Here is a 17,980-nt window from a genome sequence, read left to right as displayed (position 1 = left end):
AACCAGCAAATGTCAGTGAAAGAGCTGCATATTTCACAGGGAGCAGCATCCTGCATTGAGACCGTGGGGAAAAAATATTAAAGAACACAGACATTCATTCATACACACATACACACACACGGGTATGCATGTACATGCTTATTGACTGAATGACTTAGTATTTACATAAAGTAGTTTAACTATATTTTACTAATTTAATATAACTAAGAGTAAATTTGCACTCCATTAAATAAAATTTAGACTTCTTATCCCTTTTGGCAGGTAGGTCTCAAAGGGCCATTACCACCTTCAGACAGAGAAAGATTGTGTGCTCTTTCTTTAAACTAGTTTCCCCAACCAGATTAGCTCTAAATGGATTGGGACTGCAATTCCCAATGCTTTTCAGTCAGTATAGATGGTGGCTGAAAGTCTGGAGGTTGTATTCCCATCTAGAGAATGCCATGCTCAGGGAAAGTGATCTAGCATTTTCTCAACTACACAATAAGTCAGTTCAAAACCCTCCCATGTCTCCACATCTGACACTCTCAGTTTTTAGCTTCTCATTCATTCTAAGTGGTTAGAGAGCTTAAACAGGTCTGAAAGATCCTGTCCTTGCTGGATCTCTAAATAACTGCTGCTGCTAAAAGAAGGATCTGCATTCTTACTCATAGATATATAAATTGGATATTATAACAAATCATAAAATTATGGGAACCAAAAGGCTCCCCTATTTAGTCTCACTGAGCTTTTCTATATGAGTAATTACATCTTATTCTAATGTGGAGTACCTAATATGCTTATAACATGAATTCTACTTATGTACTACATGTTTGTGGCTGAATGCTTATACACATGTATATATGTAATATATCTGTGTCTGCACCAACAGAAGGTCACACAGCTTTTGTAAGGCATATTAACTGTATTATACCACAGAGCAGTGAACCTATCCAAATATTTGTGCATATATGAAGCTAACACTTATTATGTTTAATCTTAGATCCTCCTCAACTCCAGGGGAAAGTCAGAACTATGATAAGAAATTTACTGTCTATCTGGGAAGGAAGCTAAGTACTACTCCGATGCCAGATGCTAGCACAGAAAGCGAATATTTTCTACAGGAAAATAAGTTAACAAATTTAAACAATGCCATTCTGACATTATGGATGGGACCAGAAGTTGCAGAAACATCCAGAATATTACTAAGCCACGTTTGGAAGAATAAAATATCAGATTTAATCAAAACATTAATGCTGTTTGTACTTTAACAGAGATACTTCCTAAAGTACCATCAGTAGGAGAAACAGATTTTGATTTTACAAAACAAGGTCTTTCCAATGTCCTATGTAAAGTAATAAGGCTGGTGCTATTTTTATGCTCTTATCTTGCAACTCTATCATTGTTACATTGCATTAATCGTTCCTTAATGTTATGTAAACTAATAAAATCACTTGTAGTTGGTTAATAAATGAAGACAAAAATAAAAAAAATGTTCCAAAATCTTGCTTGCATAAATTAAAAATCTCACTGGTGAAATACAATAAGTAAACTCCAGGAAATCTAGCTGGGTAATAAATTTAGAGAAGCTCCCTGCACCGTTGGGGTGGGGATATAGTTCCATTATTATAATATTTGGATTGAGCATGTAAGAATCATTGTTGTAAATTATTGTATATATTATATAGTTAAATATCAATCTATGGAAATCAAAAGATACCAGATGTTACAAGGTACAATGTATGAGCAGGGAAAACTTTTTCAGTAATGGGCACACTGATAAGGTGTCTTTTCTGGGGTGACCCAACTTAAAGGAGAGTGGTGTATTCCTGCATAGACAATACTCCTTCTCTAAGTCTAAGCTTAGACTTGACATTGCTCTATATTTCACAGTTGACAGATAATGGCTTTAATTATTGCTGGCTGTTAAAAAAAATGGTTTTTGTAGAAATGACCTATTTCTATCCTTAAGGATACTTTAGTTATCAGCTAAATGGAAGTAGAATTTCCCCTCTTTCAATGATCTCTATCAATTTTACAATAAGAACTCATCTGATCTGTGCTTATAATTTAGAGACAGAGTGGACATGGCAGATCTTGTGTATATAGACTATGGTGGAATTGTTCCTTCTTTCAAAGAGAATGATGTTTTATATTATTTAAAGAATAGTTCTGTAAAGTGCATCCATGAGAGTTCATCTGAAATTACTGGGGTACAGAGAGATACAGTTCATGACCTATTCTCGTCTTTCCCCCATTATCTGAAATGTACTAATAGGACAGTTTTCTGGTAAACATTTCACCAAAGGAGTGCTACAACTTTTGGCAGGTACTCTGCTTTCTTCCCCAATCCCATTAGAACCAGGAAAGGGAATTTTCTTGAAACCTTTAAAGAAGCTTATCTTAAAAATATGAAGTTGAGAAACTAATATGACTTATGGAAAAAGAAATAGACTTCCTGAGTCTTGTTCAACATTTACAATAATTTCTAAGGATGGTACAGCCAGTAGTAGTAAAATGGGAGGGGCATGCCATGAAAATTCAAGGAGACACAGATGGTTAGCAGGGAGGTAACACCACATGGTAATGCAAGATAATGTTGTTTACTGGCCCTTGAAAAATGGTAGAATCTAGAACCTCCAGAAGCATCTCAAGTGCCAGGTGATAGGGCAAGATTAAAGAATTAACTATGAGTCAGGACTTAGAAGCTCCTCTAGAATATGCTGTCATCTCATTACTGACTCTTGTGGATTGGTGGAAACTAGAAGACGGGGATTCCATAGAGCAACAAAAAGCTACATGGCTTAGATTTTTGTTGCTTTCTCATCAAGAATACCCTGCAAGTAAATAGGTGAGTGAATTTTATGTTTTTGAGTTTCTATGAGCCAATGAAAGATGCTCAGGATATAGACAAAAACTGTAGTAGAAATAAAGGATAATAATTGAGGAAGGATTATCATCTGCATTTTGGAAGTAAGAAGGACTGGAGGAACTCTCTTTAGTTAGCATTTTGTAGCTCCAAAAACACCAGTGATGAAAGATTTAGGCCCCTCTCAACCAATTCTTGCTGAACTACATCTCCCATCACCCCCACCATTGTGTCATGTGGGGTAGGGATAATTGGAATACAAATTCATATTGGGTGAGGATGATTAGAATTCTAATATTAATAAAACAAAATTATAGGAGATATGGAGGATCACCTTTGAGCTTCTTTTTCACTAACTATTTGATCTTTGTCTTGAAATATTAGTGCTTGGAATGCTTTATAGCTGCAGAAGTTTCCTAGGAATTTTTGAGTTTTGAAACAAAGTGAATCTACTTTGTGCTAATTCATATTAGTTTGGATTTATTGCTACACTTTTCTTCTCTTTTAACATTTTGTTCTTTTAAATGAATCATCCCTATCTTGTAGCATAAGACCCATGCTTAGAACTTGGTTTATGTAATGCTTAAGGCATAGCTTTTATCTTTCTGGTTTATACAATAAAGGGAAGAAAGGTTTCTAACCATGAATAAAAAAAATATTCTTTGTATTTAAATTATATTTTATGGAGCTTTTGAGATAGCTGGAGAATATGATGATGAGCTGGTCTCTTCTGTAAAATATTTTAATAAAATATCAAAAATTGAGTTTCTGGAGAAAATAAAGGGTCCATCAAATCTGGAAATGTGTCTGTAGAGTATAATTTATTTGATATTTCTTAGAAATTGATAAACTGTTCAAGATGACATAGTTTTTCCTATCAAAAATGAATTTGTCAATTATTTCTAAACTCATATAAACTACCCGCCACTCCCACATCTTGTGTCAATGAATTCTAGAAGCCAGAAATAATACCATACAGGAAGACATTAATTATTTTAATTCATCCAAATCTATGACATTAGATTAATTTGGATACTTCAAAGTCTAATGTCTTCAAATAAATCATAAATCTCTATTAATTCTCTGTTATTAGAATTGTGTTTTTTATACTTTTGGGAATATTATTTCTCAGATGACAGGACTGGAATTGTTCAATACTGTTGCATTTAATAGTGATTGTGTTCAAATACTGATGTCCATTAATTAGTTCTTATGTTATAAACATTCTTACTTCTTTATATTTCTTCATATAATTGATGACAGAAATAGTGACAATTATATCACAGATGTCCCAAAGATGTTCTTAATTGCCTCTATGTATTAATTGATTAATTAGATTGCAAGAATGGTGCAAAGATAATGAAGCTGAAAACTATATTCCAATTGTGGTACTTTATAGAATAAGAGGGTGAAGTATTTGGTGGGGTGAAGGGCTTCTCTGCCTAGCAAAGGTTAGACAGACATTTATCCAGGATACTTTAATTTGGATTCCTATAGTGAGTTGGGTTTGATGGCATAAATGGCCTCTTCCAACTCTGTATTTATATGATTGTAAGTGGATTTCGCACTATAAGATGACTGGGAATCAGCCACCAGCTTGTACAGATATTAAACTCTGCTTAAATTACAAATTCAGCAATTGACATGGGATCCCAAATGAGAAAGTCTGGAGAGTTATCCCAAAAATGCTTTTTCACAAGGCAACTAGACTTTCTTGTTTTTTCTTTGAAGTTGTTTTACTTCTCATCCAAGAAGGTTCTTCAGCTCTTAGTGCATCGCTAAATTTCTATGGATATTCTCAATCATCCGGGTCATAGTTATCCCAAAAATGCTTTTTCACTAGGCAACTGGACTTTCTTGTTTTTTCTTTGAAGATGTTTTGCTTCTCATCCAAGAAGCTGAAGAAGGGATAACTATGACCTGGATGACTGAGAATCTCCATAGACATCTGGAGAGTTATTTAATTCATAGTACTAATTCGTACATCATACTAAGACAGTTTTAATCAAATCTCAATTTGTTGAATAAGCCATAGTTGATTGGGTTTCTTATCACACTAAGGCATAAACTTGGTTTTATGAGTTACAAAGGTTGGATTCAGCCAACATACCAATGGCCATAGTAGCTGAGAGAAAGAGATTTATTGTCTAACCCATCCAAAGGATGCTAGTTTGGAAAGGCTTCTCTAAAGCCTTTCCAAATCTCCACCAAATTCAGCCTTTTTTCTTACAATTTAATAAGGTCCAGCCTAACCTGCACAGCAGAGAAAGATAATGCTTATCAGTAGTGCAGTAGTGCAAAACTCTATTAATTTAATCTGAACTCACTGACTTGTTGGTAATGTCAAGTCAGATCAGCAATTATTTAAAACTACAAATTGCTGAATGGAACACGATATACAACTCTGCCTACAGAGCTTCTGTCTCTCTCTCGTTAAGGAAAATGAGAATTCAGATTGCCAAGCAAAGACTGAAAGAAATCATAAATGCAGTCATCGAGTTCATAAGAAAGTCACAATGAATTTTTTTTTAATGAAAAGTTCTCAGTTAGTAAAAGATTTTAGATCTAGGTAAGGGAGAAGAAAAATGGCATTTTCCATTTCCACTCTTAGGAAGCCTGTCTTATTGGATGATGCTGATTTTCAGGGGAGGAAAGAAATATGCCAAACGTATAGTTTGATGAGCTTCTATGGGCAGAACGTGATAAATGATCAGGAATAGATGGACAAATATCCTTAAACATAACTTCCAAACTTAGCATTGCTACCAGATTTACCGGAAATGTACAATGTTTCCTGTGCATAAAATGAATGCAATTATACTGACAAAAATGAAGCGAAAGAAGTTTGTCAAGTACTATGTCAGTGGTGGCGAACCTATGGCACGGGTGCCAGAAGCGGCACTCAGAGCCCTCTCTATGGGCACGCGCGCCGTTGCCCCAGTCCTAGGCCTTCAGCTGGGTTTTATAAAATCTTTTCGCTTTAGGCCTCCACTGCCATGTACCCCAAAAAAAAAAGGTTCAATCAGTCAATTTCAACTTCTCGCAGAAAAAAAAAGGTCTTGCAAAGTTGGAATTGATTGACTGAACCTTTTAGTCCCACCAAGTCTGCCGTTACCACTGCAGCCATGCCCACCCAATGGGCCATGCCCACCCAATGGGCCACACCCACCCGGCACTCGACGATGCATAAGTGGGTTTTGGGTTGCAGTTTGGGCACTCAGTCTCTAAAAGGTTCACCATCACTGTACTGTTATGATAGAAGCAACAAAAAAAAAGAGAATGGTTTAGCCATTTAATCAAGAGGAGGAAAGTAAATTAACTTAGAATGTGCATTGCAGAGAAAAGACAGTGAGGCATATCTAAGCTACCATATCTGCCTCCTGATTGAATATATTATAAGGCAACTGTGTGAGTCTGCTAAGCAGTTTCAACGGTTCTTACTACAGTGCCCCCTAGTGTTGCAAAAAGGATATTGAAAAGAGGTAACTGCTCCACTGTTTTCTTTGTAACAGCAAAGTGAACGATTATTAGAATTGCATGTCACAAACACACAGTCTTTCACCTCTAGGCACTGTGGACATTGAAATTTCACAGTTAGGGATTATAAGAAATGCATTTAAAATAAAAGGGTTGGTGTCAGAATGTCTTCTAAATTCCCCTCTTTCTCTCCTGTTTATACACAACTGCACAATTTTTCTAGGCAAAAGCCTGAAAGAAAAAAACCTAAATTCTATTTTGTCTAAATATAAAATAATAATTTGAATAGAATTACCATGATTACTTAGTATGTATTTTATCTCCCCCCCCACAGACATACACACACACTTCTGCTACATTTATAATTACAACTTTTGGAGGGTCTCTCTGTGTGTGTGTGTGTGTGTGTGTGTGTGTGTGCGCGCGCATGTGCATGGGAGGGGCGCGCAGGAATGTCTGCTTGTCTGTCTATTTCTGTGTGTTATATGTCTCTATTTGATTGTAGTAATGAAATTCCAATTCTTTTGAAAGGATTTTGTGATCAGATCCAAGTGCAGAACATACCAAATATGCTGATGTGTATGGTTGTCACAAAGTTGCTTAATTAATGCATTTCAGGTGGCAAATTACCCTGAAATCTACCATAGGTAGATAAGTATTCCTTTTATGTTGCTTCAAAGCAATTTAACACACTGAATATCATCCATATGTATGGATTATAATTTTTCTTAAAATTATAAAATGCAATTGTTATAAAAGAAAAAAGACCACCAAAGCACAGATCTAGAATATTTTAAATAATAATAATAATAATAATAATAATAATAATAATAATAATAATAATAATAATAATAATAATAATAATAGTAATAATAATAATAATAATAATAAAAATAATAATAATAAGGAACATCTACTGGTGGTCTATCTTTTGCTACTGAATAATCATAGCCAGTACCTGCATATCGGAAATTAGGGGGAAATATTTTGATCTCAGAAAACTAATTCTTTCTCTTGAGAAAGTGATATTATAGCCCACAAGGGCTGTACTATAGAGGCTAAAATGTTAAGTATATGCTTTCTTTAAAGCTTAGGCCTGTTTGAATGTAATGAGAGAGGCTGTTGCAAATCAATTTTACTATAAAAATTTGCCTAGCTGGGAGAACAACAGAGAAAATACTGGAATGCAATGGGCTGATAATGCTGTTATCTGGATCTGCTGTAAAAAATGAATGAAGAAGAGCAGTTGACAAGAAGAGGGCCCATCTAGAAGCAACCAGAAATTGAATTAAAATAGTTTTCAGTTGGTTATATTCATTGCAGGACATAGCAACAATAACAACATATAATGATCACCATAGGAGTCACAAGGCACTGCTACTGAAATGGTTCTGGTCTTCTGCCTCTGTTTACTTCCACAAGGTACCCCAATATGTCAGTTTTATGTGGTCTGACTCAAAGAGTATTGCAAGCAATCTGCTCTACGATTTCCTTGAAGGTAGAGCTGGGTCCCATGTCTCTAACTTCATAATTTATCTTTGTTCTTCTGCATTTCAAACTAAAACAGTCAACCAGGGAATGTTATCTCCAGGCTGAGCATTAGGAAGAGAACAAGAAGGACACAAAAGAGGGACCAGAAGCCAAGAGGGAATGGCATCTCAGGTGAGAGAGAAAAAATAGGTTACTTCTACTTGCATATGAATCTCAGAAATAAGCCTTGAATTGGGAGGAAACTGTTATTTAATCAGCATCAAAGTTTGATGAATTGCTTAATACATTAATATTAATATGTGTTTTTATAAGCGTATTTAATATTTTCCCCTCTCAAAGGAAGATTACGAATCTGGGATTAAGGCGAAACTTGACCTGGAGGCGTATGGAGACTCTTCATTGAAACAGTCTAATATGTCACTTGCAAGTGGAGACAGTGAGTAATTCAAATCAATTGAAGAAAAGAGCAGAAATCTTTGAGGGCAAAACTTGTCGTATATTGTTGGATTGTATGATGTTGCAGAAATTTTGGCAGGATTTAGGATTCCACTTTGTACATTTGAATATGTTTAATATAGATGTTATTTAGAAGTTGGATCATAAGTTGATCCCTGTTTTAAAGGAATATTCATATAGGCTAAGCCACATACCCAGACATCTGAGAATGTGCCCACTGCTCCAGCAAACAAGAGTCCCATGGTAGATGTGTCAGTTGTCACTTACTGCAAACTAGTTCTGGTGAAAAGGGATTCTCAAAGAGAGCAATACTATACGAAGGGAAAATGTACTTAAGGCCAGCTAGCATATCAGGAGACATTCTCTTCCAAAGGTTCATCGACTGCAATTGTCAGTCAGAGGAAGATATCTCAGTTGAAGATTTTAAAGAAGCTGCTGCACAATAACTTCAGATTGTGAGAAAATGAGGTCTTTAATGATATACCAGGAAGCCAAAAGTCTCGGGTAATTTAAGTCCAGTGAAATTAATGGATTTTAAATTAGTCATGACTAATATAAACTTCATTAGGTTCAGTTTAGTATGACAATATTTGAGTCCTTCCCTTTCAATCTAATACACTGAATTCCCCCCTCCCATTCCTCCAGTAATGTGTATAGTGATGCATAGTCCTTTACTTAAAATTGGTACATCAGCTCTGTGTTTAACGACCTTTCAGATCAATCTCTGGAATGTGGGATTGGATCTGGTCCCCACAGACCTACTATGATGATATTTGGAAAGAGGTTAAAAAAAGTGACATCTGGACAGGACTGTGATTGAATAAGTTACTTACTCAGTTTTGCCTCTTAAGGATAGATTCTAAATGTGCTGCTGGTTCAGATTCATGAAGAATGGGTTTGGGAAGATAACTAAGACTATGAACATGCCTGTAAACTCCATATAATGTGGGGCAACATCTTTACATCTCCCAAAAGCAACCAGGGGACTTTATTACATTATTATGTTATTTTTAAAATAAATGGGTGACTTACAAATACAAAAAAATATTGTAAAAAAAAAAGAATGTATCTATGCATCCACTTCATTGGCCTCACCCGATGCAGGCAACCAGAAAGCCTATACATTTATTCTCTTTCCGTTCATTCACAATAGAAAGAAAAATTGCACACTGTGGAAGACTATCTTGAAATCCGAAATTATTTGACCCCACCCATATCATAGTCCAAGTCTGGATTGGAGCTTTTAACCCTACCCACCATTTTAAAAAAAATATGCCCTTAACACGTGCGGTATTGAGAAATTGTCAATCTCTCCATAATTTTTGAGTGCTCTCCTAGCTGAAAAATTCCTTACAAGTAAAGAATTATCCCAAAAGGAAAGGAGTAAACAAAAATATTTTCCTGTTGTGTGTTGTCATAGAGGGAGATTGTTTTGCTTTGCGTATTTTTTCAGAAATGGGAATATATCCATAATGCCTACAAATAAAAACAAATTGAAAATGTTTGACAACAACATATTCTTGCTATAATAGTTTTCTATATGAAAAAATATAATATTTGTTTATTTGAATGGGCAAGAAGCATATATAGACCAAATCTTTGCCTGTATCTTGGCTAATACATGGGGGCTGGCAATGAGATAGAAACAGCAGCCACTGTGACAGTACTTGCATGCTCTTTACGCTTTTACCATTAAAAAAAAATCCCCTGTATCTTAGAGCAAGGTAATAATATACATAATAAAATGACACATGTATTTCTATTTAAGGAATAAGGAGAGGCTGAAAGATTATGTGCATTAGCTTGGATGGAAGAAAGAAGTTGTTTGAGACACTAATCCCCAAAAGCCAAAAAGCATTTTTTTGGTATTATTTAAGAACTAACTGAAAATCACTTTGATGGAAGTGGGTAAAAGCACCAGGCTAGAAACAGGGAGACCATGAGTTCTAGTATCACATTAGGCACAAAGTCAGCTAGATGACCTTGGGTGAGTCATTCCCACTCAGACCTGAGAAAGAGGCTATAGTAAACCACTTCCAAAAAACCTCACCAAGGAAACTGCAGATACTTGTCCAGGCAGTCACCAGGAATCAACACTAATTCCAAGGTACACACATACAAGAACTATCAGACAATAATATTTGGCTTTTATGTTCTATTGGAGAAAGGAAGTTTAATTTCCCTACTGCATTTCATTCAATGGTGAGATTTTGGAAAATTTGGAACCAATTTGTGGCAATTTTATTTTAAATTTTAACTATGGCCCTCAGTAGAAATTAAAGAAATGAAACCTGGCACACTTTGAATATAATGTTAAATTTGCCATCTTGCCTATTAAATATTTTCCAAAATCCTACTTTCATTCCATCTCAACTTGCTTTCTAGCAAAGTTGGATTTTGGTATATAGCTTAGGATATGAGATTCAGCATAGAAGAGAGAGAAGGGCTGAAAACATAATGGCTATTGAACTTTCAGTTTTCCGTGCTGAAAGTGACATAGTGCTTCTGCCAATGATCAAGAAAAGAAATCTGTAACCATCTTTGAAAAGCAAAGCAGCTGGAAACATCCTATGTAATACTAATTATCAAAGAGGAGCCTCCATCCTTTTTCCCAAATGGTACAAAATGATAATCTTGCAGTCATATTAGACCAAGATATTTTGCTATTTAAGATGATTTACAGGATGGTGCCTTCAGTCTATCATTTACTGTATGTGTAAAAAAGTGTGTTTGGTTTAGGCTTGATTCCTTTCCCAAGGGAGATACAGGTATAGCAATTTTATCTGTCTTTCATACAGCGGTCTGTCTTCCAGAGCGTTAAGAGGGGCAGGGCGGGGTGTGTAGTGCAGAAAGTTCTATTTTCCACATCTGTTGCTGCCTCCTGGCATCTACCATCTGAGACAGTTGTCTTGCTTTGCATAATGGGAGGGATATTTATAGGAAAGTTACCGACAAAGTTTGAATGCTGTAATCGTGTCTACACTGACTTTAATGGGTTTTTTTTCCTACCTCTATCCAATAGATGGTTTAACTATTGAGAATCTCATCAATCTTGCCAAAATATTGTAAATTGTCATACAGCTGCAGCAGCACATCCAGGACTGAACTCTGGAGAGCAGATCTAGGAGTGTATGATTCGGGGCCTGGGAACTAGATGGACAGATAAGCTAGAGTCAACTAATAAGAAAAACAGCAATCTCATTTTATTTGGCAAGATAAGCCTTGCCATAGTCTCCCCTTCTCATTTCTGCATTTTCAGTTCACCAGATGAGCATTTGCCAGAATTTCTGTATATCGTTCAGTCAGTGCTCCTGGCCTGGTCACCAGGGAATGTATCATCTGAGTAAAAGAAGGAGGCTGGAGAGGGTATCCATGGGGAAAGCAGAATCCTATCAGAGGCATGTGGACACAAGTGAGTGTGTGCAGTGGCAACTTCAATGGCATGTAGTGGGCTCAGAGGCTCAGCTGCAAACCAGGAATTTCCCTCTTGAAACTTTCTTCCACCACAAGTTCACTCACTAAGTAGCTTTAGGCAAGCCATTCTCAGACTGAGTTTTCCACCTGCAATATCAGAAGAAAATACCTTCACCTACTTAACAGAGTGGATGATTGTAACATTACACCGAAATAATATATGTGAAGTGCTTTGAAGCATTAAAAGTTGCACTGAAATGATCAGAACCATTGAAATGATCAGAACCATTATCTTCACAAATCAATTGTACATACACTAGTTAATTAGTGTGGAATACTACTTAGTAAATAACTAAAAGAAGTGCTTTTAAAAATGATCATAAATCCCTCTCTCTATATATATTGTTTAATACAAAAGGAAGATACAGGATCAACAATTTCTTTCTGAAATTTTAGTAGGCACCATCAACTCACTTTCAAAACTAAAATCGCTGCTACACTATAAAAAGATAAAGGGCTATGCTATATGTTGATACAAATTCTGGTAGGAAAGCCCTAATGAACAAAAGTAGCTATGGAGGGAACAATTTTGCAGAGGAAAATCACTAAAAAGAATGTTTAGAGAAAGTTTGATTTTCTAAATCAAAATAGTTTGCAATTTGGGGTTTCTAACTCAAGGAAGATTATGCAATCATCAATTGAAAAATTACATAACACTTCCTAGCTAATTAGAAAGATAGATTACTAGCATGGACGTCCTTGTGTTGAGTGAATTGGTTGCGGCCAGTAGAGGTTGGCCCTTCCCTGTTGACAGTAACCATCTGAGAGAAAGTCAGTGAGCTTTGCCCCCTTATCAGGCAATCTGTCCCCCACAAGGACATTGGATTTCAGCTGTTCCTTGAACATTCCACTATTGATGATAAATACGAGTTGTGTTTGAAATGAAGACAAACCCTATTGAGTTTAAGTTGTTTCTGTTTATAGCCAGTTAAAAGCAGATTCTTTCATTATTGGTGGGTGTGATCAAGGGACAGTAAGAAACATGAAGGCTACTTCACAATTTCCTATCTAGAACTTAATTTCAGTACAGGAGGCCATATGAATCACCCACCAAGCAATGGAATCAGAACATGGTGCTTGTCAGAGCTATTAGCCAACACAACGAAACCAATCTCATCCTCAAAGAGACTATAGACTAATTTTAGACAACAGGGGTCAATGGAAGGAAAACATGATTCATAGGATGACTGAAATACCTATTTCAGTTATAATTCTGTGTATTTAAAAAATCCTATAGAACTAAAATTTTGAATTGAGGTAATTTGAATTTCTGTGCAAATAATGGCTGAATTTGCCTGCATCAATTATGTAAATAAAGATGATAATCTTGCATAATCCATAATCTCCTTTGTGCCTGCTAGTAAGGAGAGAAGGAAAATCATATGGCTGTAACTAGAAGTGACTACCATTTTGGATTTTCTTTGTCCATTTTCTGAATCATCAGTTTTGATACATGAATGTGTGTAGGGTATAAACCATGGGTCTTAAGTTAGCATATACAACCAGTTATAGATTATTCACCAAGCCAAAGTTAAGCAAACCATGACAGAGTGAAGTGTAAACTCTGTCAATGAGTGGTTGATCTTGCTGAGCAAATTTGACAGCGTGACTTTATTGCCCAAGATGGCAGCACTAGAACCAATGGATTAAAATTACAAGAAAGGAGATCAAGCTAGATGTCCGAAAGAGTTGTCAGATAGTGGATAGTTTTCTTTGGTAGAGGTCTTCAAACAGGCTGAATGGATATCTGTCAGAGGTGCAGGGGATCTTAGGGGGTTCTCAGGTCCCTTCCAATTCTATTATGCCATTAATCTATGAACATTTAAATATTTAATAATTTATTTATACTTAGTGCAATTAGATACAATTCTGTAAAGTAAGTTAATGTTCCAAATTTTAGAAATTACACTTCAGTGGGGCTAGATCAAAAAGCATAAGGATCCCAGAATGAATGACATCTTCTCCCTCACTGTCTCCTGATCTAGTGGACGGTGCTACCATTCACAGAAAAGATGGACCCTCCTAACTTGTCTTCATTCTACTGAGTTCTATGTTGCTAAATTTTCTCCTGCAATTCTGCCGCTTTTATGGACTAGAAGTATCAAGTATAATTTAGCAACTTAATTTCTTTTATGGACAGCTATTTGTCTGGAATGGGACAGCGTCTCCTGCTTGAGCAGAAGGTTGGAGTAGAAGACCTCCAAGGTCACTTCCAATTCTGTTATTCTATGTTGCTCCTAATGTAATCTGCTTGGAATTCTTAAATAGGTGGCATACAAATACAAGTACGTGACTGATTTTGGATAATCTTGTTTTAAACTTGAGCTGTGATTTCTAGCCATTTAATGGCTTGTCCCCTCACCCAGAAAAGAGCCAAACGCCTTATATTTACTGTCAGCAAACGTAAAGTGGTTATGAATTTACTATGAACACAAGAACCACTTGTGACAGGAACGTAAGGGTGGAGTCAGAGTGTCTTGTGCAGTTGCCAAAGAGGGGATTTATAGAGCCAAAACTTCACATGGGTTTTTTCCTCCTTCTTGAATGTCGAACTGTGGAAGTTGTTTTCAAGGTAAGGTTGGTGAAGCAGGCTGAAATCTGTGTGATCAGTGCAGAATAAAAAGGTGGTCTTTTAGCTGCAAGAAAACAAGAATGCAGTATAATATATCTGCAAAACTGTAGCCAAATATGATGATTAGCTGAAACATTTTTGCCTAGAACATGTAAACATGGGAAATATTGCTCTACGTTTTTAATTTTTTTAAAAAACTATGAATGGATGAAATACATGTTTAACCTAGAAATGCAAGTTTCTGTTCCACCCTGGGAGTTATTCTGTTTCATCCTTAGGGTTTCTCCATAGTTAATGCAGAAGGAAATATATTCTTCTTATTTACTGGATTTTTTTTTTAATTTGAATGTCACCCAGAACACTATTGTTATTTTGAATTATATATGGACAGAGAGAAATTGAATTGAATTGAAACAGAATGAAACGGAATGGAATAGAGTGGAATGGAGTAGAGTAGAGTAGAGTAGAACAGAACAGAACAGAACAGAACAGAACAGAATCTAGATAAGGGATTTGGGCATATACCAAAGTAGAGTTGCTTGTAAATGTTGGAAGCCCCACTTTCACACCTAAGGAATGTGAAACCTGAAAAAGTTTGTGAAAAGGTTTTCACAAACATCCCATTACAAAGAGTTATTTTTTCCCCTTAGAATTGTAGGATATAATAAGTATGGTACTATCAGTTCATAATGTTGTGGGACATGATGGTTGGTGAGAAAAGCAAATATTTCCATGTATGATGAATATAATCTTCATTACATAAGATTTTGTAAAGGAAAGTGATGGTTCTTCTTGCTGGTATTTTTTTCCCCTGTATCGAAGTAGATTGGCTTGTTTGCACGAGTCTTGGTATTTGCTGCAGAGCAGCATTTTAGTGGTGCTTTTTATTGTTTCTAAATATGATGGCCTACATGACAGCCTTGATGTTGTGATAAAAAACAGGGGAATGATTAAAGGAATTCTTCCAACTTTGGGTAAAATAACTTTTTGGACACTTTTGGAGATAGTCTTTCAAACATTTTCTATTATTAGACAGTTATGAATAAGAACCAGTCCATTTCTAGTGGAAAAGGGGGAAAGGTTCTATTCACTTCATCTTTTCCTCTCTCCCCTGAAATCCTCAACTTGATCCTTTTTTTTTTTAACCTGAATTTGAAAATAAAGCCAATTGCATGATCTTGATTTCAGGCTCACAAAAGTCCTTTTCCATTGTTTTGCTTTATGGTTCCCAAACTGGCTGAATATGTGTGAAAATATATCACTTCTTGTTCCAGATTTGCTCCAGCGACGAATAGAAGAGGAAAGGCAGACTTTTAAGAATGTTCTTCCTGAATCACTCAGAATAATATCATAACTAATTTTCTATGGCTGGCCAAAAATAATTGGGATCCCACAAGAAGGACAGGATAGCTCAGCTTTTTACAATCTATTGCCACCACAAATTGTTTGGATCACAGTCCCCATAATTCCCCACCAGCTTCATGGTGTTTGATCCCATCCAAGTTGGAGAAGGCTATTAGGTTACTTGCACAGCTCCATATTTTTAAAAACTGCAATTGAATAAGTGGCAAAATATTCAGAATGGCTGTGCTAAATTTTAATATGTGTAAAGGGATGGCAATGGCAGGAAGTGTTAGGTGCTCCTTTTTATCCCAGAGATGCACTGAAAATAGAGTCTTCCTTGCCACCTGGAGATATACAGTAAATTGTGCGGCATGTCATAGAGATTCAGTCACTTGCTCAAGCTATAAATAAATAAATGGGGATGTAATTTATATGAATCATAACTTGAGAATTCCTTAGGCTTCTAGACAAATTACTGTTATTATGATTATTAAATTGTATTTTATATAGTAGCAACAATTTTTACCAGTCAGAAAAATCTTGCGATATTGATACTCTCTTTCCAACTGTATTCCATTCCACATTAGGGCACCAAGTTTTCTTCCTTGGATTATTCCTATTTTGGCACAAATAGTTAGAAATATAGCATTGAAGTTGTTTGCCATGTTTTTCTTTGCTCCAAAATTCATACCAAACTTTAATCAATGAACAGAATGAAGAAGTAAAGTTTGTACTAATGCCAAACTATCTCATATTGGAAATTTCAATATTTATTTATTTGATTTCTAGAGCCACCACTTCAATAAGTGATTCTTTCAACAGGTCAATCTTTCATTAAATAACTCTATAACTAGAGAACATTCCCTCCAAATTCCACAAAAACAGCTTTCTGTTGTTTTTGCACTACTCTCAGATGAAAATTAAGAATAAGAAAAAGGAGATGCAAAGTTCACTGTAAATTTACTAGAAAAAGAACACTCATTTCACTTTGTGAAAATAACAAAGTTCTCATTGCCTCACTTTGCTTAATGATAGGGCCACCACCCAAACATTATTGCCCCAAAAGGAAGGCAATGGTATTTCCTCCTTGTTCACACAGTGCACAGAATTTTGCCCAATAAATTACATGCGCTGGTTTGTGAGATGAACTGTGATGTATCTATTTTTCTACCTGAGTCCTATTGGCAGGCCTAAGAATAGGTTCACATACAATAGACCTTCCCAGTGTTAGTGCATTTTCTGGGGTCAAACAATATGCTGAGTCACAAACTAACCCAAGAAATTGGGTTTGCATAACACAATCACCCACAAAAGCTCTAGTTAGGGTTAGGGTTAAAAGCTGCTGTCATTTACTTGACATTCATCTAGGTCACAAGAGGCAAGGAGTGTCCAGATTCCAGCAAGTATGAACGGATGAGCTCATGTAATACAATAGATAAAAAGTACTGCCTTCAAACAGAAGACATGTGTAATACAGAGGGTGGTTTGTGGCAATGTCATATCTCTCATCTGATTTACCTCACAGAATTGTCAAGGGCATAGAAAGGAATGATTTTCCACATGTCATTTGGAGCACCTTGGAGAAAATGGGAAGTGGGAAGAGTGGAGATTAAAAAGCAGTGAATAAGTAAACTTATTTTCTTATTGACAGGTAGCTCCTCCTCACCTGAGGAGGAGCCAAGAGGTACGGAGCCTGTGAAGCCACTCATCTCCCACAAAGCTTCCCATAATGTACGTTCCTAGGGCTTGTAGAGATTTGAGTTTGGTTGTGGTAATTTGTAAGCAGTTTCTAAGATATCAAGGATCCAGCAGTTAGAAACCCCTGGAGCGCTCTTTCTCTGAAGTAATCTTGAAAGCCCCAGTGGTGCAGAGATTGCTAAACAACTGTTTCTCTATGTAGGAAATAGATATATGTTCCCTAAGTAATTCTTATTTGATTCAAAGTGCCTGATGTAACCTTGCTTAAAGTTCAAAAGATCAAGTCAAATCTTTATCATGGCTGTAGATCAGCACAGAGATTCAAGAGAATGTGCAAAATGTAAATAGAACATATACAAAGACTTAAAACAATATAAAAATAATAAAGCTATAAAGCATCAAAAAAATATAGAAGCAGGCATAAAAAGCTGCCTAAGTATCTCTTTAAAAAATAAATTAGGGTGCTGCCTGATAATTTTATGGTGCATCTTGTCACTAGTTTCCATTTCTGTGTTCATCATAATGCCATCTATCTTCTTCCCGCAACCTATTCCTTGCACCCCAGGTCGATTAGAAATAACTACAATGCCTTTAATTGGAAGCGCTAGGAATTGTCTGTTTGC

The 17,980-nt window shown here is 36.0% G+C and overlaps 1 protein-coding gene across 1 annotated transcript in view; it reads left to right on the top strand.

Moving 5' to 3' along the window:
• The first annotated feature begins 2,764 nt into the window (after positions 1 to 2,764).
• Positions 2,765 to 17,980, top strand: part of SLC4A1 (solute carrier family 4 member 1 (Diego blood group)) — a 60,913-nt gene continuing 45,697 nt past the window's right edge. Inside the window, exons 1-4 of the mRNA XM_029287347.1 lie at positions 2,765 to 2,827; positions 7,890 to 7,984; positions 8,157 to 8,249; positions 17,311 to 17,390. Of these exons, the coding sequence (XP_029143180.1) occupies positions 8,228 to 8,249; positions 17,311 to 17,390 (102 nt within the window). The 5' untranslated portion in view covers positions 2,765 to 2,827; positions 7,890 to 7,984; positions 8,157 to 8,227. The remainder of the gene's footprint in view (positions 2,828 to 7,889; positions 7,985 to 8,156; positions 8,250 to 17,310; positions 17,391 to 17,980) is intronic.

The sequence above is a fragment of the Protobothrops mucrosquamatus genome, unplaced genomic scaffold (genome assembly GCF_001527695.2).
Source record: "Protobothrops mucrosquamatus isolate PMUCROS unplaced genomic scaffold, P.Mucros_1.0 scaffold1, whole genome shotgun sequence".
Lineage (NCBI taxonomy): Eukaryota > Metazoa > Chordata > Lepidosauria > Squamata > Viperidae > Protobothrops > Protobothrops mucrosquamatus.
Note: the sequence above shows the minus strand (reverse complement) of the source record. Positions and strands in the feature narration are given on the sequence as shown.